Here is a 12,422-nt window from a genome sequence, read left to right on the forward strand (position 1 = left end):
GGTCACTGTCAATTGGCTTGTATGACTCGACCTGAGGGCCAGCAGACCCAAAGAACACGGTAAAAAGTGGAGTACGAAATGGAAGAAACCACGTGATAACAATGCAGCGACAGAAGATAGCCGCGGACAGAGAAACTGACCGTACCCTCCCACACACGCACACACGTACAGGAAAAGCCCCACCTGAGGATAAAGAGGTTTGGACTCGTCAAAGGAGATACAAGAGCAAGGATAAGTACAAACCAGAGAGCGGCCATCGAGAAGGAGGTACGAACCGCACAAGAGTGCTGCAGCACTGGGCTACCGCGACAGACGAGGATTGCATTCTCACGGCTACTTGGGAGCAAGTGGAACATAGGACTGAAAAGGCGACGAAACAGCATGTGAATATACTGTTCTTCATAAAGCATATGATATTACCGGAGTTTACTGGCAAAAGCAATGGTACGGCACACTGAATTGGAAAGAAGGAATTACCTTTTTTGCGGGTTGAAACACTGCTCGCCCCAGCAGAAACTATCAGTATGTAGCCTTAGATACCGATTATTTTTGAGAAATTGTCACTAAAACCGTACCCAAATGGCAGAAAGATACAAAACCGGCAGCTCAAACATTTAGGCCTAGCTCGATTTTTCCAGTGGAACATGAATGCGGGCCCCCGGTGGACTACGGTGAACAGACTCCAGAAGCACTAGCAGCCTTCCTGTACTTTTATTCGCTCTACCTAACTCTGCTGAGAACATTTACAAGAAAGCAGTATTTAAATACTCGTTTCATGGCTTTGTTTCCTTGTAAACTCTTGTGCTGTTCTCCAATTCCCTGCCCCAAGAAAATATCCCTTCCCCTTCAACACCATATCACTCCCAACAGCGTAGCACTTTGGGCCTTTATCTGGGTTCATCATCCCCAAATCTAGGCCTGTGTCTGTTTTTGCAAGACTTGTCGAAGTTAGAAAGGGTATAGAAAGCTAGAAGCAAAGAACTCTGCACAGAAGCACCCCATTGCCAGTACCAGCGTGTCGCGGTTTGTTTGTCATAGTGTCTCTGTTCCTCGTCGCCTTTAGAAGCGATTGATATGCACCAAGTCGTCTATATGTCAATTTTCAGACATTCTTCTGCTAATTTCATGCGTTTTGGCAGCTTAGCCTTCGGGTGTGCCGGGCCCACAGCAGAGCTATGGACGTCACGGCTAGATGACACTGTCCAAGCAGTGGATGATCATGACACAGCTGGAGCTAGGAGCAGTATACGGCATCATTAGAAGGTAAAAGTGTTTTTAAAGTCCGAGCAGGTACAAACATTGCTTGAAGACCAATTAATTTCGTATCAAATATCTTATTCACTGACGGGGAGCTCTACTGAGGTCTCCATAGAAAGACACCCAACTCCAGAAAACAGAAACTCTAAAAGGTGTTATTGGCTGTTACTCAAAAAAATTTGTCAGTTTGCTCCCCTTGCTCCATATTCAGGTGCTAGGAAAGAGGGTCAACTGCAGGGCGTGTAACTGTGCGCTCTATGCAGTCCGGGCATTCACAGCTAGTTGCACGTAGCACCTACCACACACGCACGTTGCATATTTTGTATCAAGCTCACAATGCTCTGCAATAAATTATACATGAGAGCAAGAATATCAATCATTCAAACCTTCACTAATCCGCTGTTAAAGACATCAGTGCAGCCAAAAGTTTTCAAATGTAGCTTAGCCCGTTACCTCTCCCCCCATCCCAGCTTCGAGACACACACCCTCGCATTCCACACCTGTCTGTCTAGACCAAAGTTGATCGGGACAGACGAAGTGTTCTTGCCCTATCGTTACACCCCATGCAGGCAGAAACGCAAAGAACAGCGTGTATGCGAAAGGCCAACTTATGCAGTAACCTGTACATGTAACAACCGGTAAGGAGGAATGGGATGTAGAGACACATACACTGCCTAGATCCGAACGAGGGACCAAACAAACTATGCCGCCCTAGCGCGATGGCTCGCTGTCTCGAGCCGCTAAAAACGTGAGAGTCCTGCTACGCAGAAGCCACGTAAAACAGGAAAGGGAATCAAAATGTACAATAGTTCAAGAGTGACTGCGTGCCCTCTAAAACAATGCCTCCCTGCAAGTAGAGTCCCGTCGTGCATCGCATTCGACCTCGAATCCCCAAAAGAGAGAGAGGTAAGAACAGCACTCTGAAAGGGCTTGCGCATAAATCTGAGTGAGGAAAAAAGCCATACGAAAGATGTGCAGGCTTCACGCAGTATTGTAAGATTAAGCCACCTATTTCAAGTAACGTATGCGCTGGAGAAGGACTCCGGTCATGGGACGCGAGGAACGCCATTCATCGCTGCTAGCGCAATGAACAACCAGAGACGCAAAATATCCTGCTGGCATGGAAACTCATATCCTTCTCCGTCAACCACTGAAGTTGGCGTTGCCCGCCCCATCTTGGTAGGTCCTCCCGTCTAGTGCAGCCTTAGGGCTCAACAGTAGTACAGTTTAGCACTTATACGGCTTCTCACGGATTGTCTGCCCCGAAATGGGCCATTTGTTTGCGCGGGAAATTCCTCAAAAATTTTGGGGATCTCTGAAATTTTTCAGATTTGATGGTTCCGTGGCCCTCCTGCTATACGAGAAATCGCTAGAGAAAGGAAGAGCATTGATTATGAAGGAAGCCACAAAAGTTTCCAGCCACACTGCCTCAAATTTCTTCTTCTGGTCACCTTCTGGCGCACGTCGGAAAGCCTGTAGACCAGCCAGGGCCTAATCTTCAGGCTTAAAACATGCAGGCAACCGCCGAACACCACAATTCCGTGCTTGTCTCCCTTGATGTTTACGTAGATATTCGCGTGCACTGGCCAACTTTTCTCTGAAGCCCTTCGCCGCTATAGGTGTCTGGAGACCCTTGGCCACCAGGTTCAGGCCCAGCTCAGAGAGGGTCTCCGCAGAAGTGAACGTAAAAACAAATAAGCAACGAGTAGACGAATTAATTGACGTAGCTGTGCACTGATAGCAAGGAGGAAACTCAAGGCACGCATTTGGATTTTTGTGATCTATGAGTCGCAGCATAGGTTAGAAGAGTGCGGCAGCTGCGCCTTCTCTGTCCTCTGCCTAAGGGTACCTCGCAATGGGCATTATGGTAAACGTGTAGTCAACACAATAAGAGCCCATCACTCAGTAGCAAACCGTGAATCTTTATGCACAATAATGCTCCAAGGGAATGAGTGAAGCTTCGCGACAAGAACAGTTGAGCTACATTTTGAAGCGTCGCAAAACTCGAGAAAGGGTTTTAAAGAGCGTATTGCCTTATTCTGTCGACAGCGACGTAGATCCTATCCTGACCTGTGATCTCCAGCAGTCCAACAATAAAGTACAGAGTCAGGGAAGTTCGGACCCTGTCAGGAGAAGGCTTTGCAAAAGACCGGATTTAAAATGATTGGTTTGCTCATCTGCCGATAATTTGTGCATGTTGTTGCACGGTTCTCTGCCATCCGAAGTATCCTACGCCAAAGGCCAGTAAAATATCTGTGACAGCTAGTCTCCTGTAGTGTAGATCCCATCATGTCTTGGAAGAGCATGATCACTTGTGTTACGTAAAAACGCACCATGAAATAAAGTTTGGATGTATGAGCGACGTAGTTTCCGTTTTTTTTGGAGCAACAGCAGGCCACCCTTAATGCAGGAATGTTCCACCCATTTGCCTTTCTATGCTTTGGCAGTAGTAGCAGATGCATGGCTTTCAAAAGCAGATGACTTAAGCAGTTTCGATAGAAATTGAGGAGCGTCACGAACAAGAGCTCCTGTGCTGCACAAGAGTTAGCTGCTGCGGCACTGCAAGAGCGCATCAGAGACCGCATTGGTGCTGCCTGTAAGAAAAAAGTGTCAAGTCGCGGTGCAGCAGGCGCCCAAGCCAGAGTACCACTACCAGATCAGTCGTGAAACCCTTAGCAAAGTACATAAAAGGCTGACTTCCGGTGTGGACCTTAAAATGACTCCCTTAAAGTAGTGCCCTTATCTCCACGCCCCACCACACCACCTCGAGTCCCTCTTCCCGCAACGGATGCCGCTGCTCCAGTAGCAAGTCAATGTATTGGGAAACTTCTAGTCTGGCGAAAGAGAATAGATTCCGTCGCCACGTCGCTAACATTGGTTGTTAGGAAGAAGTGGCGCTGATCTTCGGACAGCGCGAGTGCCAGAGTTGTGGTAAGGTGGGCGAATTCAGTCCTTGCTGCAGCGTCTGCCTCCTCTGTCTTGGCCACTGATGGCAGTTTCTTAAGTAGAATGGCAAAAAGAACCGCGATCCTAGCAAATTCAGGAATGAAATTCCGGGATTAAGTTGCATACCCACAGATCATTAAACGACCTTGCGAGTGCTCAATGGTAAAATCCTCCCCGTATTTGCTTCGCCTCTTTCTAGATCTGGCTCAATTCATGCAGCTAGAATTCGAAACCTCAGAAAAACACTTGTTCTGCCGAACCAGGAGCACTTGCCTGCCTTCTCACACTGCTTGTTCCACCCCAGCTGAAGCTCATGCCGTAGGCGCTGCAGGTGCTTTCGAACGCTTCGACTCAATACTAGACGTCGTCTGTGTAGACTGTCATTCATTTCTCTATAGAAAACATTCAGTTCAGCGTGGTGTTTTCGTGGGTTAGGCTGCTGACACGACCCTATTTGGCGCATCTGCGAACTCCCGCTTGCTGTTTGCCCATTCCTGGTGTTCCATGGCCGAAGGAGCAGTCGAACTCCCTAAGAAAGAATTAGTTGCATAGCCATTGAGACGAGGTGCATGTGCAACAGCGCTTACTCCTACTGTGCTGCTGAGTAGCCCGCACCCAGACTCGGTCTCTCCTTATTGAGGCACGAAATCCACCCCTCGCAGTATACAGATTAAATGAGTGCTTGTGAGCAGACCAGAGGCTGCTTTGTCCTACAGACTCCTGTGACACTATCTTTCACAGCACGCAGCTGCGGCCACATGTGTGCCCTCCATTGGGTCACCCATGTCATTCCTAGAAATTACGTCCTGATGAATTGGTCGAGCACAGAAGTCACAAACCATGCTGATACGACTTAATTCATATATTCCGTGGCAGCAAACTACCGTAGCATTGCGAATCCTTGCCTTCAAGCAGCGATCAGCAAATTGAGTTTTGTTGGACTGTGTTCACGAGTGAATAGGCAGATTGCGTGTGTGCACCATCTTCTTGGATAGCATATCAGCATCACATCCACTATCTAGCAGCTCTAGCTTCTCTTGACCATTAGTGTAAGCTTACCTTACCGCAACATCAGCCCATTGGGGGTCTCCAGCTGCAGCTCTATCCGCTGTAGCCCCTTTCATTGCTGTGCGAGCAGGGGGCTCTCCCCGTTTCCCTCATACTGTCTCTCTGAGTGACAAGCAGCCTGCTTCCGGGGGGCCCATTATCGTTGTTCAACTTCTTTGGCTTTTTGGCGCACTTGTAGTTCCAAAATAGATTATCGAATTTCCCACAATAGAACCAGCTGGGTTGTTGGGGGAGCTAGGGGCTGCTGAAGAGTGCAGGACCCCTCTGAAGTTTTTCCTAGGTCATCTTGAACAGTAGGCTAGAGCTGATCGACATAGGCCCGATAGTCACGAGCTTAAGTTTCTTGTTGGGTTCTTCATTCTAAGCGGAAGACGCAGGAGTTGCGCTCGTTTGCTCTCGATACTTTGGGAGTTCCATCGGTTATGGACGCTCCACCGGTAGGTTGCCGATTCGCTGAGTGACCGCTCACCCTGCGACCCGTTCCCAATCTATTGATAAGTTTCCCTGCTTAATTCGATCCATTTTCTCAAAGAGTGCTGTTTCGGCGATCGGGAGAAATCCATGAGTCACGGCTTGTATCAAGGTGTGAGCTGTAATAGCCGGACGACTTCCTCTACATGGATAGAGCCACATTCAAAATACCTCACCGTACAATAGATATCCCTCAAACAGCACTCGTTTCTCCTAATCTTGGGGCTACAAAGCGAGACCTATATATTTTACCGGTAGTTGAAGTGTACTTGCCCATTCTTCTAGCCGTCGTGCTTTTTCGCTCAGCTTAACTTCATCGTAGCATCCATAAGCATTTCATTGACTAACAAGTCCGGCCGTTCTACCAGCTATGAAACAACTGAGTTTAAGTCCGGCTTGCAGGCCGGGCTCTGCCACCCGAACAGGCTTTACGCCACCGCGAACGTCCATCGCCAGATGACCTTTCCCTTACACTGTTACCCAAGAATCGGTTTTCAAGTACCAAAATAACTTGGTCAAACCCAGGCAACTCTTTTAGGAGACTCTCACATACCACTAACCGATCACTGGAAAAGGTGCGAATAGCTGCATCAGACCATGCAGTGCTACCAAATGTTTGTTCCATCAAAGGTCTCCGTAGGGTGCCACTTCACTCCCCACTCTATACAAACTTGATAGAACACTCTTCAATGTTTTTAAAGAAGGTCTCCCTCACTTTCTTGCCCGCGCCCTTCGGAATCCCAGATATAGAGAGGGCCCGGTGAGGTGCGCGTAGGTACATCCTCTGCGCACTATGACCCTTCACAGCTAGCTGCACAGTGCGTCTAGTACGTACGCACAGAACATTGCGCCGTTTTGTATCCAGATAAGAGTACTCTGCAATAAATGACACGTGCAAACAGACAAACCAGCTCGTCAGCTGTCTAAGAACTCGTAGGCAAACTGCACTGATTATTGAAATACCTATCACTGATGCTGTAGAAAATGCTCGGGTGAGCCCACCAAGTTTGATCTACGATTTTTGGAGAGACATTGTAATTTGGACGATGCTAGAAAATTGAGTGATTTTCAAAAGTGCTCCCTCATATCCGTGTCCGCACCATGCAGGATGCCGATATTACGGTGGAGGAGGCGGCTAGCCCACTTGTTGGTGTACTTCATTGGCAGTTCGAATATTTACAGGCAGTTGCACAAAGCAGGCAGTGCATTCAGACACAGTACTCTTACCGTAATAAGTAGTGCTAATGGACATGAAAGAATTTATACGAATGTGCAAGCAAACTACTTCGATCGTCATTAATTCTTAATCAGAGTTCTGTAGTAGTAGAATGCGTTCTAGCGCAGTTTTGCCTGCAACGAAACCCGTTGAAAAAGCTAAGTCGCTCCGAATTCCGCTTCTGGCATCAGTATTTATGTCTGCAATACACTTGGTAATATCAGCTGGCTCTGTCTTTCGGTTACGAGAGGAAAAGTTTAGATGTGTGCATCTGCTAGACATAGCACTGCGCCAGCAAGCTGCTGCTTGTGTGTGTTTTGGGGTGTAAAATGAGGGGTAATGTGATGTAGGTACTATCACGTTTTAAAGTTTGCTGCTGAAAATTGTGCTTCATGTATCTTTGGTTTCAAGAGCTGGTATCTGCACTCCAGAGCAGCCGAGGGTAGGCGACGAATGGTAGCTTAGATAGCAATGAAGCCTCAGAGCCTCCTCCGTTCCCCTCACCTGACATATCGTACTGCCTTAAATCCCATAACAAGTATCAAAAATAAGCATGTAAGGCTCTACTACTAATAAAGTTAGACCTTGGCGAATCCTGGTTACCCTCTGCTGCAGTTTGGATGCAGAGAGAGGTGACTGCGCGGTGTGGCGGCTGGTTGTTGATCCACGGTGTGTGCGATGGTCTTCTTCAGTATGAAGGGCCAGAAGTTCAACGAGGCCAGTGAAACACTTAATAATGGTATGTGCGCTCTTATATAAACGACCGAGGGCATCACTGGTCATAGGGCTTTGTGCACTCATGCGCGCCGAGTTCGAACCGGCTACTGCTGAAGCAAGAGCAGGAGGAAGGAGTACTGTTCTTCTGTGGATGCACAAAGTTCTTGGTGATGTCTAGTTTTCTTGGATGTGATTGAAAGCAAACAACTGCTTTGTTGTGTATCCCTACATGGTATTTCCGGGTCTACGACCCATGCGCCGCAAGAGGTGGCGAACAAGACTACTCAGGTGTATTAATCGAAGGGTGCTGCGACCTTCGGGATTTTTCTTGTGGCCATGGAGGCATTTTAGTAAAGTTTATGATGCATAACTATAGATCTCCATATCCTGGTGTACCTCCAGATTTTAGCACCCCTTTCCCTGTTGCCGCTTTTACAAACCTGCAGCAGCGCAGTGGCGGCCGCTGGCTCCCTCCTCTCTATCGCCCTGCCAGATGTATATTCTAGAGGGCGTATACTTTGGTGTGTTATTCCTTCCCCTTCCATTTCTGCTATTTTCCCTGTTCATTTGCTTTTATTACCCTCCCGTTGAGGAACCAAAGGAGCCTCCGCAAAAGCTGCGCCCTGCAGCTGCCTCGAGGCACTGCCCCACTGCGCGCCTCCTTTTTCCGTTGAGGATGCCGCAAAATAATTTTAGTGATTCCAAAATCTCTGGAGGGCCTTCTCTGGACATTCGGTCCGGGGGCACTAAGCAGGGTCATGTGGTTCACGGGTCAGATAGCAGCATAGTATGCGTTTCCGCGGGCGCCACACCCTTGCACATGTCTGCTGCTGCCGACGGACTGGAGATGAACTACCTTTCTTTCCACCATGAGGTGCCTCACAACGAGGGTCATTCTCAGCCCGTCACAACGGCTCTTTCGGCAATTCACAGGGTATCCTCTTGTCCGGCCGTAGGAGCTGGAGATACTCACTATGGCCTGACTGCATCTCTAACGAGTGGCGGCACTAATCACGCACTGAAAGAACCCGTCTCTCAAAAGATGCATGGGCTCCTCCAGGGGGACCCAGAGGGGCTGCTGGCAGAAGAGGCCGCAGGAACTACGGAATGGACCAGCGACAGGCGCTATATGCCTTACCAGGAAACTGTAGTTACTCCCCTCAAAGCAACGCTCATGCGGGCCGTAGACATAGATATGGGGAATCCCGAGAATGCGAAACCTCACGTTTTAATTATCATTTTAGGGGGCACTATTTGCATGAACTACGCGTATAAAAATACGTGTCTGCGACCTTCCAGACTGGGGAGACGCCTCACAAGGTGCCCCGAACTCACGGATGAATCGTTGCCATATTTCGATATCTTAGAGTGGGATGATCTTGTGGACAGCAGCGACATGGGGAAGGAGCAATACTGCACGCTCGCCAAACAAATCGAGACGTATTACAACGCTTATGACGGGTAGGAGCGAGGAGAAAAACGTTCACAAATTCCCATACAGACCATCGCTTATCTGTGTATAGCATGTTTTCACTGGAACGTGAGCCCTTGAGACCTGTTATTTGTTTCCCGACCAGTGGTGCCGTGCGTGCCAAGATGCGGCATGTACCCCGTGTACCCCCCCCTTGCCGGGTTTCTGCACGCACGTCAGAGCGCCATCACGCGCCTTCTACTTCCCTTTCGTACCTTTGTTCAGAAGGGTGTCTGGCGTAGCAGGGGCCTCGCTAAGAGTGCGCTAAATCTTGCCTTGTCTACGTTGCTATTTGTGGTGTCTAGCTTTGTAGTCCTGCATGGCACGGATACCATGGCGTACACGGCGGCTGTCCTCAGTTTCATGCTTGAGAATTTGGGGAAGTGTGTTGTTCTTACTGGCTCGATGCTTCCTATGAGTGAGCTGACCTGCACTCACGAGCGTCATACTTAGCCCTGTCGAAGGTCCTTAGCTTTGCACAAGAGAGACGTCTGTGCTTTCCAAGGCACCCGTTGGCGGGCGCTCATCTGTCTCTATTTGCGTATCCCTAGACATACCCGTCGTTCATTCTGGCTGCCTATCTGCCAGTGTGTTCCATTCTTTGGCGTGTCCCTTCAGTGCACATATCTAGCGACGCGAAGAGGAATGTTGGCTTGAGTCTGATGGTTGCGGGATACTCTAGCCTTACGGAAGTGGTGGTTGTCTTCGGCTCGCAAGTGTTAAGGGGCACGCGCGTATCGAAAACCAATTGCGGAAGTATTGACGCATTTTCATCTCCAAACTTTCCGGCCATCGGGACCATTGGAGTGGATGTGGTGATCCATGACCGGCTGAGAGCGTATCCCCCTGCTGGCGAGTTCCGCGTGTTCACGGACCTATGCTGCAGTGTCTGTACGGTGAAGCTGTCGCCTTCTATGCCGATTGAGGTCTTTGAGAGTGTCTTCAGCTTCCAGAGGCGTCCGTTTGCGGTTATCCTGGAGCTTTTTGGGGCAGGGACTGCCCCGAACAGTAAGCGCTTTTTGAATGCAATCCAGAGGGCCATCGATTCCGGAATTGCCGTTGTTGCCTCGAATCAGTGTCAAAAGGGGGCGACGAACTTGCTGATATATGAGAACGGGGTCTGGATTTCTTCCTTGGGGGTTATATGTGCGAGAGACATGACGTTGGAGGCCATTACCGCCAAGCTATACTATCTAATGGGTGCGTAAACAATTCGTTTACGGGAAACTGCAGTCTCGTGCTTCTCTCCCCTCACCTGTCATTCCCGGCTCCTGGGCGGACAGTCACTACCGCACTCCGGAATGCACAATGAATTGTGCCACAGGCGTGATGCTGTAAAGCCCAAGTATCACGGGGTTAGGCTCTCCGGACCTTCTCCCCTGCTGTGCACATTACACAGATGCGGATTCTACGTATGAGGCTGTGCTGGATTTGCAGGGAAAGGCATATCGGGTCGGCGTCTCAAAGAGCTCATGGAGGTGAGCATGCGAGGCGAGGTCACGGTCTCCCCCAACAAAGTGCAAGGGAACAATGCTGTTAACGAGGAGGAGCATACCGAAATTGCCAGGCAACTCATGTACGTCCGCATGCTGATACTACTGATGTTGGTGTGATTGTCAGCCCTGGTTTGTTAAGGGCTGGTTCTACGCCATGCGGCGAGTGTATGGGTTGGGGAGTGTTTCCGTTGCTCCACGTTCTGCACGATGTGACCCTTCCGCTGGATGACTGCGCAGGAAAAGCATTGGACACCCGGAGGATTTGAAAGAAGGAGAAACCGCTGCTACAGAGTAGCCGGTTCTTGTACAGACCACACCAGAAGATAACTGCGCTCATTTAGACTGGATAGCGTTTACTCTTTTTGCTAGTGTTCTTAAAAGAGATGGCGAAGTAGTAAGACGGCGACACAGAATTTATTTGAAGCAAAAGCTCTTTGGTGTGGCGAAGTTTGGATATACTGAAGCTGAGCAATATCATATAAGAAGGCATGTATGATGCTGGTTATGCATGATCCACCTGGATGCAGTTTTTCCCCACCCCGGATTTTGTCATCCCATGCGGCGATCAATAGGGTTCACTTCGCTGCAGCGCCTCTGGAGAGCCGCCAGTTAGGGGTTTTCCGAATGAATAGGGACTGACGGGTGGGAGGGGGGAAGTGCAATTGAGGTGCAGGTGGTAAAAGTTCACCCACACTTTTTGTGCCCGCGTTTGAAGTCCCCTAGAAGGTTGGCGCACAGGCTGCTATCGCAGTACCCGAAAATATTAGCTCCGCTGTGTGTTGTTATTCCTGATCGCTTTTTTGTTCTGCAAGCAGCTGTTCATAACGTGTTAAGTAAGCAGCAGATAGGCTCTCGCTGATGGCAGGTGCTGCCTTCATCTTGTTTTTATTTTTGTCTGCCCGTGGCGTGTAGTATTTGTAAGCCGATTGGAGTTTTTCTTTTGGGGCAGAACGGAAGGAGGCTTAAATGCTGCAGGGGGAGGTGAGAGCCTTTTCATGCAGGAGCGTTCTTTTGTCTCGACAAGCGACAATTTGAGCATGCTTCTTCCCCTCTCCCTTTTCCTCTGAATTTGTGGGAACACTTAGCAAACATTTTTACGCCTCCATTGCCCGTGTGAAACCACAGTGGGATCTTGGGAAGCCTCTAGTGTTTGTAAGATGTAAACGGAAGGAGGAGTGAACACGTAGATAGAATGTTTAACCGTCCGTCGTTGGTTGCTTTATGTGTTTCTTCCTCTGCACCGTTCTCTTTTGTTTTTGTTTAAGCGTATTCCAACACACGACCGTCGCAAAGACTGGAAAACACAAACCTGCGGGATTCTTGGCCTGCCTCCGTAGGGCAGCAGGGGGCGCGCGCAGGCATCGTAGGTTATAGAAGCAAATCGACACTTGAGTCTCACTGGTGAAGGAGTCGTGCACGGTGTAGAGGAGGGCCTAGTTTCCACTAAGTGTCGGGCAGGCGTATATAAGGAAGACAGGGTTGTAGTAGCAGGTGGCGTCGGGCTCCTAGTTTAGCAGGACTAAGCCGCTCTAGATTTAGGTGAGGATGTATTATTGTGAGAAGTGGAAAGAGGCGAGAAAAGCTGGAAGAAAGAAAAATATGGAGAGTTCGTTTGCCCTTATTGTGGGCAGCTTGTTCTTCCACCTTTGGCAAGGGCTGGTGAGAGGTAGGGGCGGGGCTTGAGAGAGCGAGATCCGTAAAAAGGGATCTTGAAAGAAGATACTAAAAATGCATGCCACTAGTTTGGATTTGCAGGGCTCACAACATTACTGGACCTCTC

The 12,422-nt window shown here is 49.1% G+C and overlaps 1 protein-coding gene across 1 annotated transcript; it reads left to right on the forward strand.

Moving 5' to 3' along the window:
* Window positions 1-7,694: 7,694 nt before the first annotated feature.
* LOC34617341 lies at window positions 7,695-11,434 on the forward strand. The gene is made up of 8 exons (XM_026337264.1): window positions 7,695-7,809; window positions 8,027-8,117; window positions 8,351-9,136; window positions 9,452-9,564; window positions 9,765-10,346; window positions 10,584-10,726; window positions 10,938-11,132; window positions 11,366-11,434. The coding sequence occupies exons 1-8, from the start codon at window positions 7,695-7,697 to the stop codon at window positions 11,432-11,434; spliced, it is 2,094 nt and encodes a 697-aa protein (XP_026193049.1).
* The last annotated feature ends 988 nt before the right edge of the window (window positions 11,435-12,422 follow it).

Source organism: Cyclospora cayetanensis, unplaced genomic scaffold (genome assembly GCF_002999335.1).
Source record: "Cyclospora cayetanensis isolate NF1_C8 unplaced genomic scaffold, CcayRef3 CcayRef3_contig_172, whole genome shotgun sequence".
Taxonomy (NCBI): Eukaryota; Apicomplexa; class Conoidasida; order Eucoccidiorida; family Eimeriidae; genus Cyclospora; species Cyclospora cayetanensis.

What these genes read in the sequence shown, in the direction of transcription:
- LOC34617341 (XM_026337264.1), top strand. Translation starts at nt 7,695, where the DNA reads ATGGTATGTGCGCTCTTATATAAACGACCGAGGGCATCACTGGTCATA. An exon ending in TGGCTCGATGCTTCCTATGA is followed by an intron (nt 9,565 to 9,764) that starts GTGAGCTGACCT and finishes GTGTCCCTTCAG; the next exon opens with TGCACATATCTAGCGACGCG. An exon ending in AATATCATATAAGAAGGCAT is followed by an intron (nt 11,133 to 11,365) that starts GTATGATGCTGG and finishes GAAGTCCCCTAG; the next exon opens with AAGGTTGGCGCACAGGCTGC.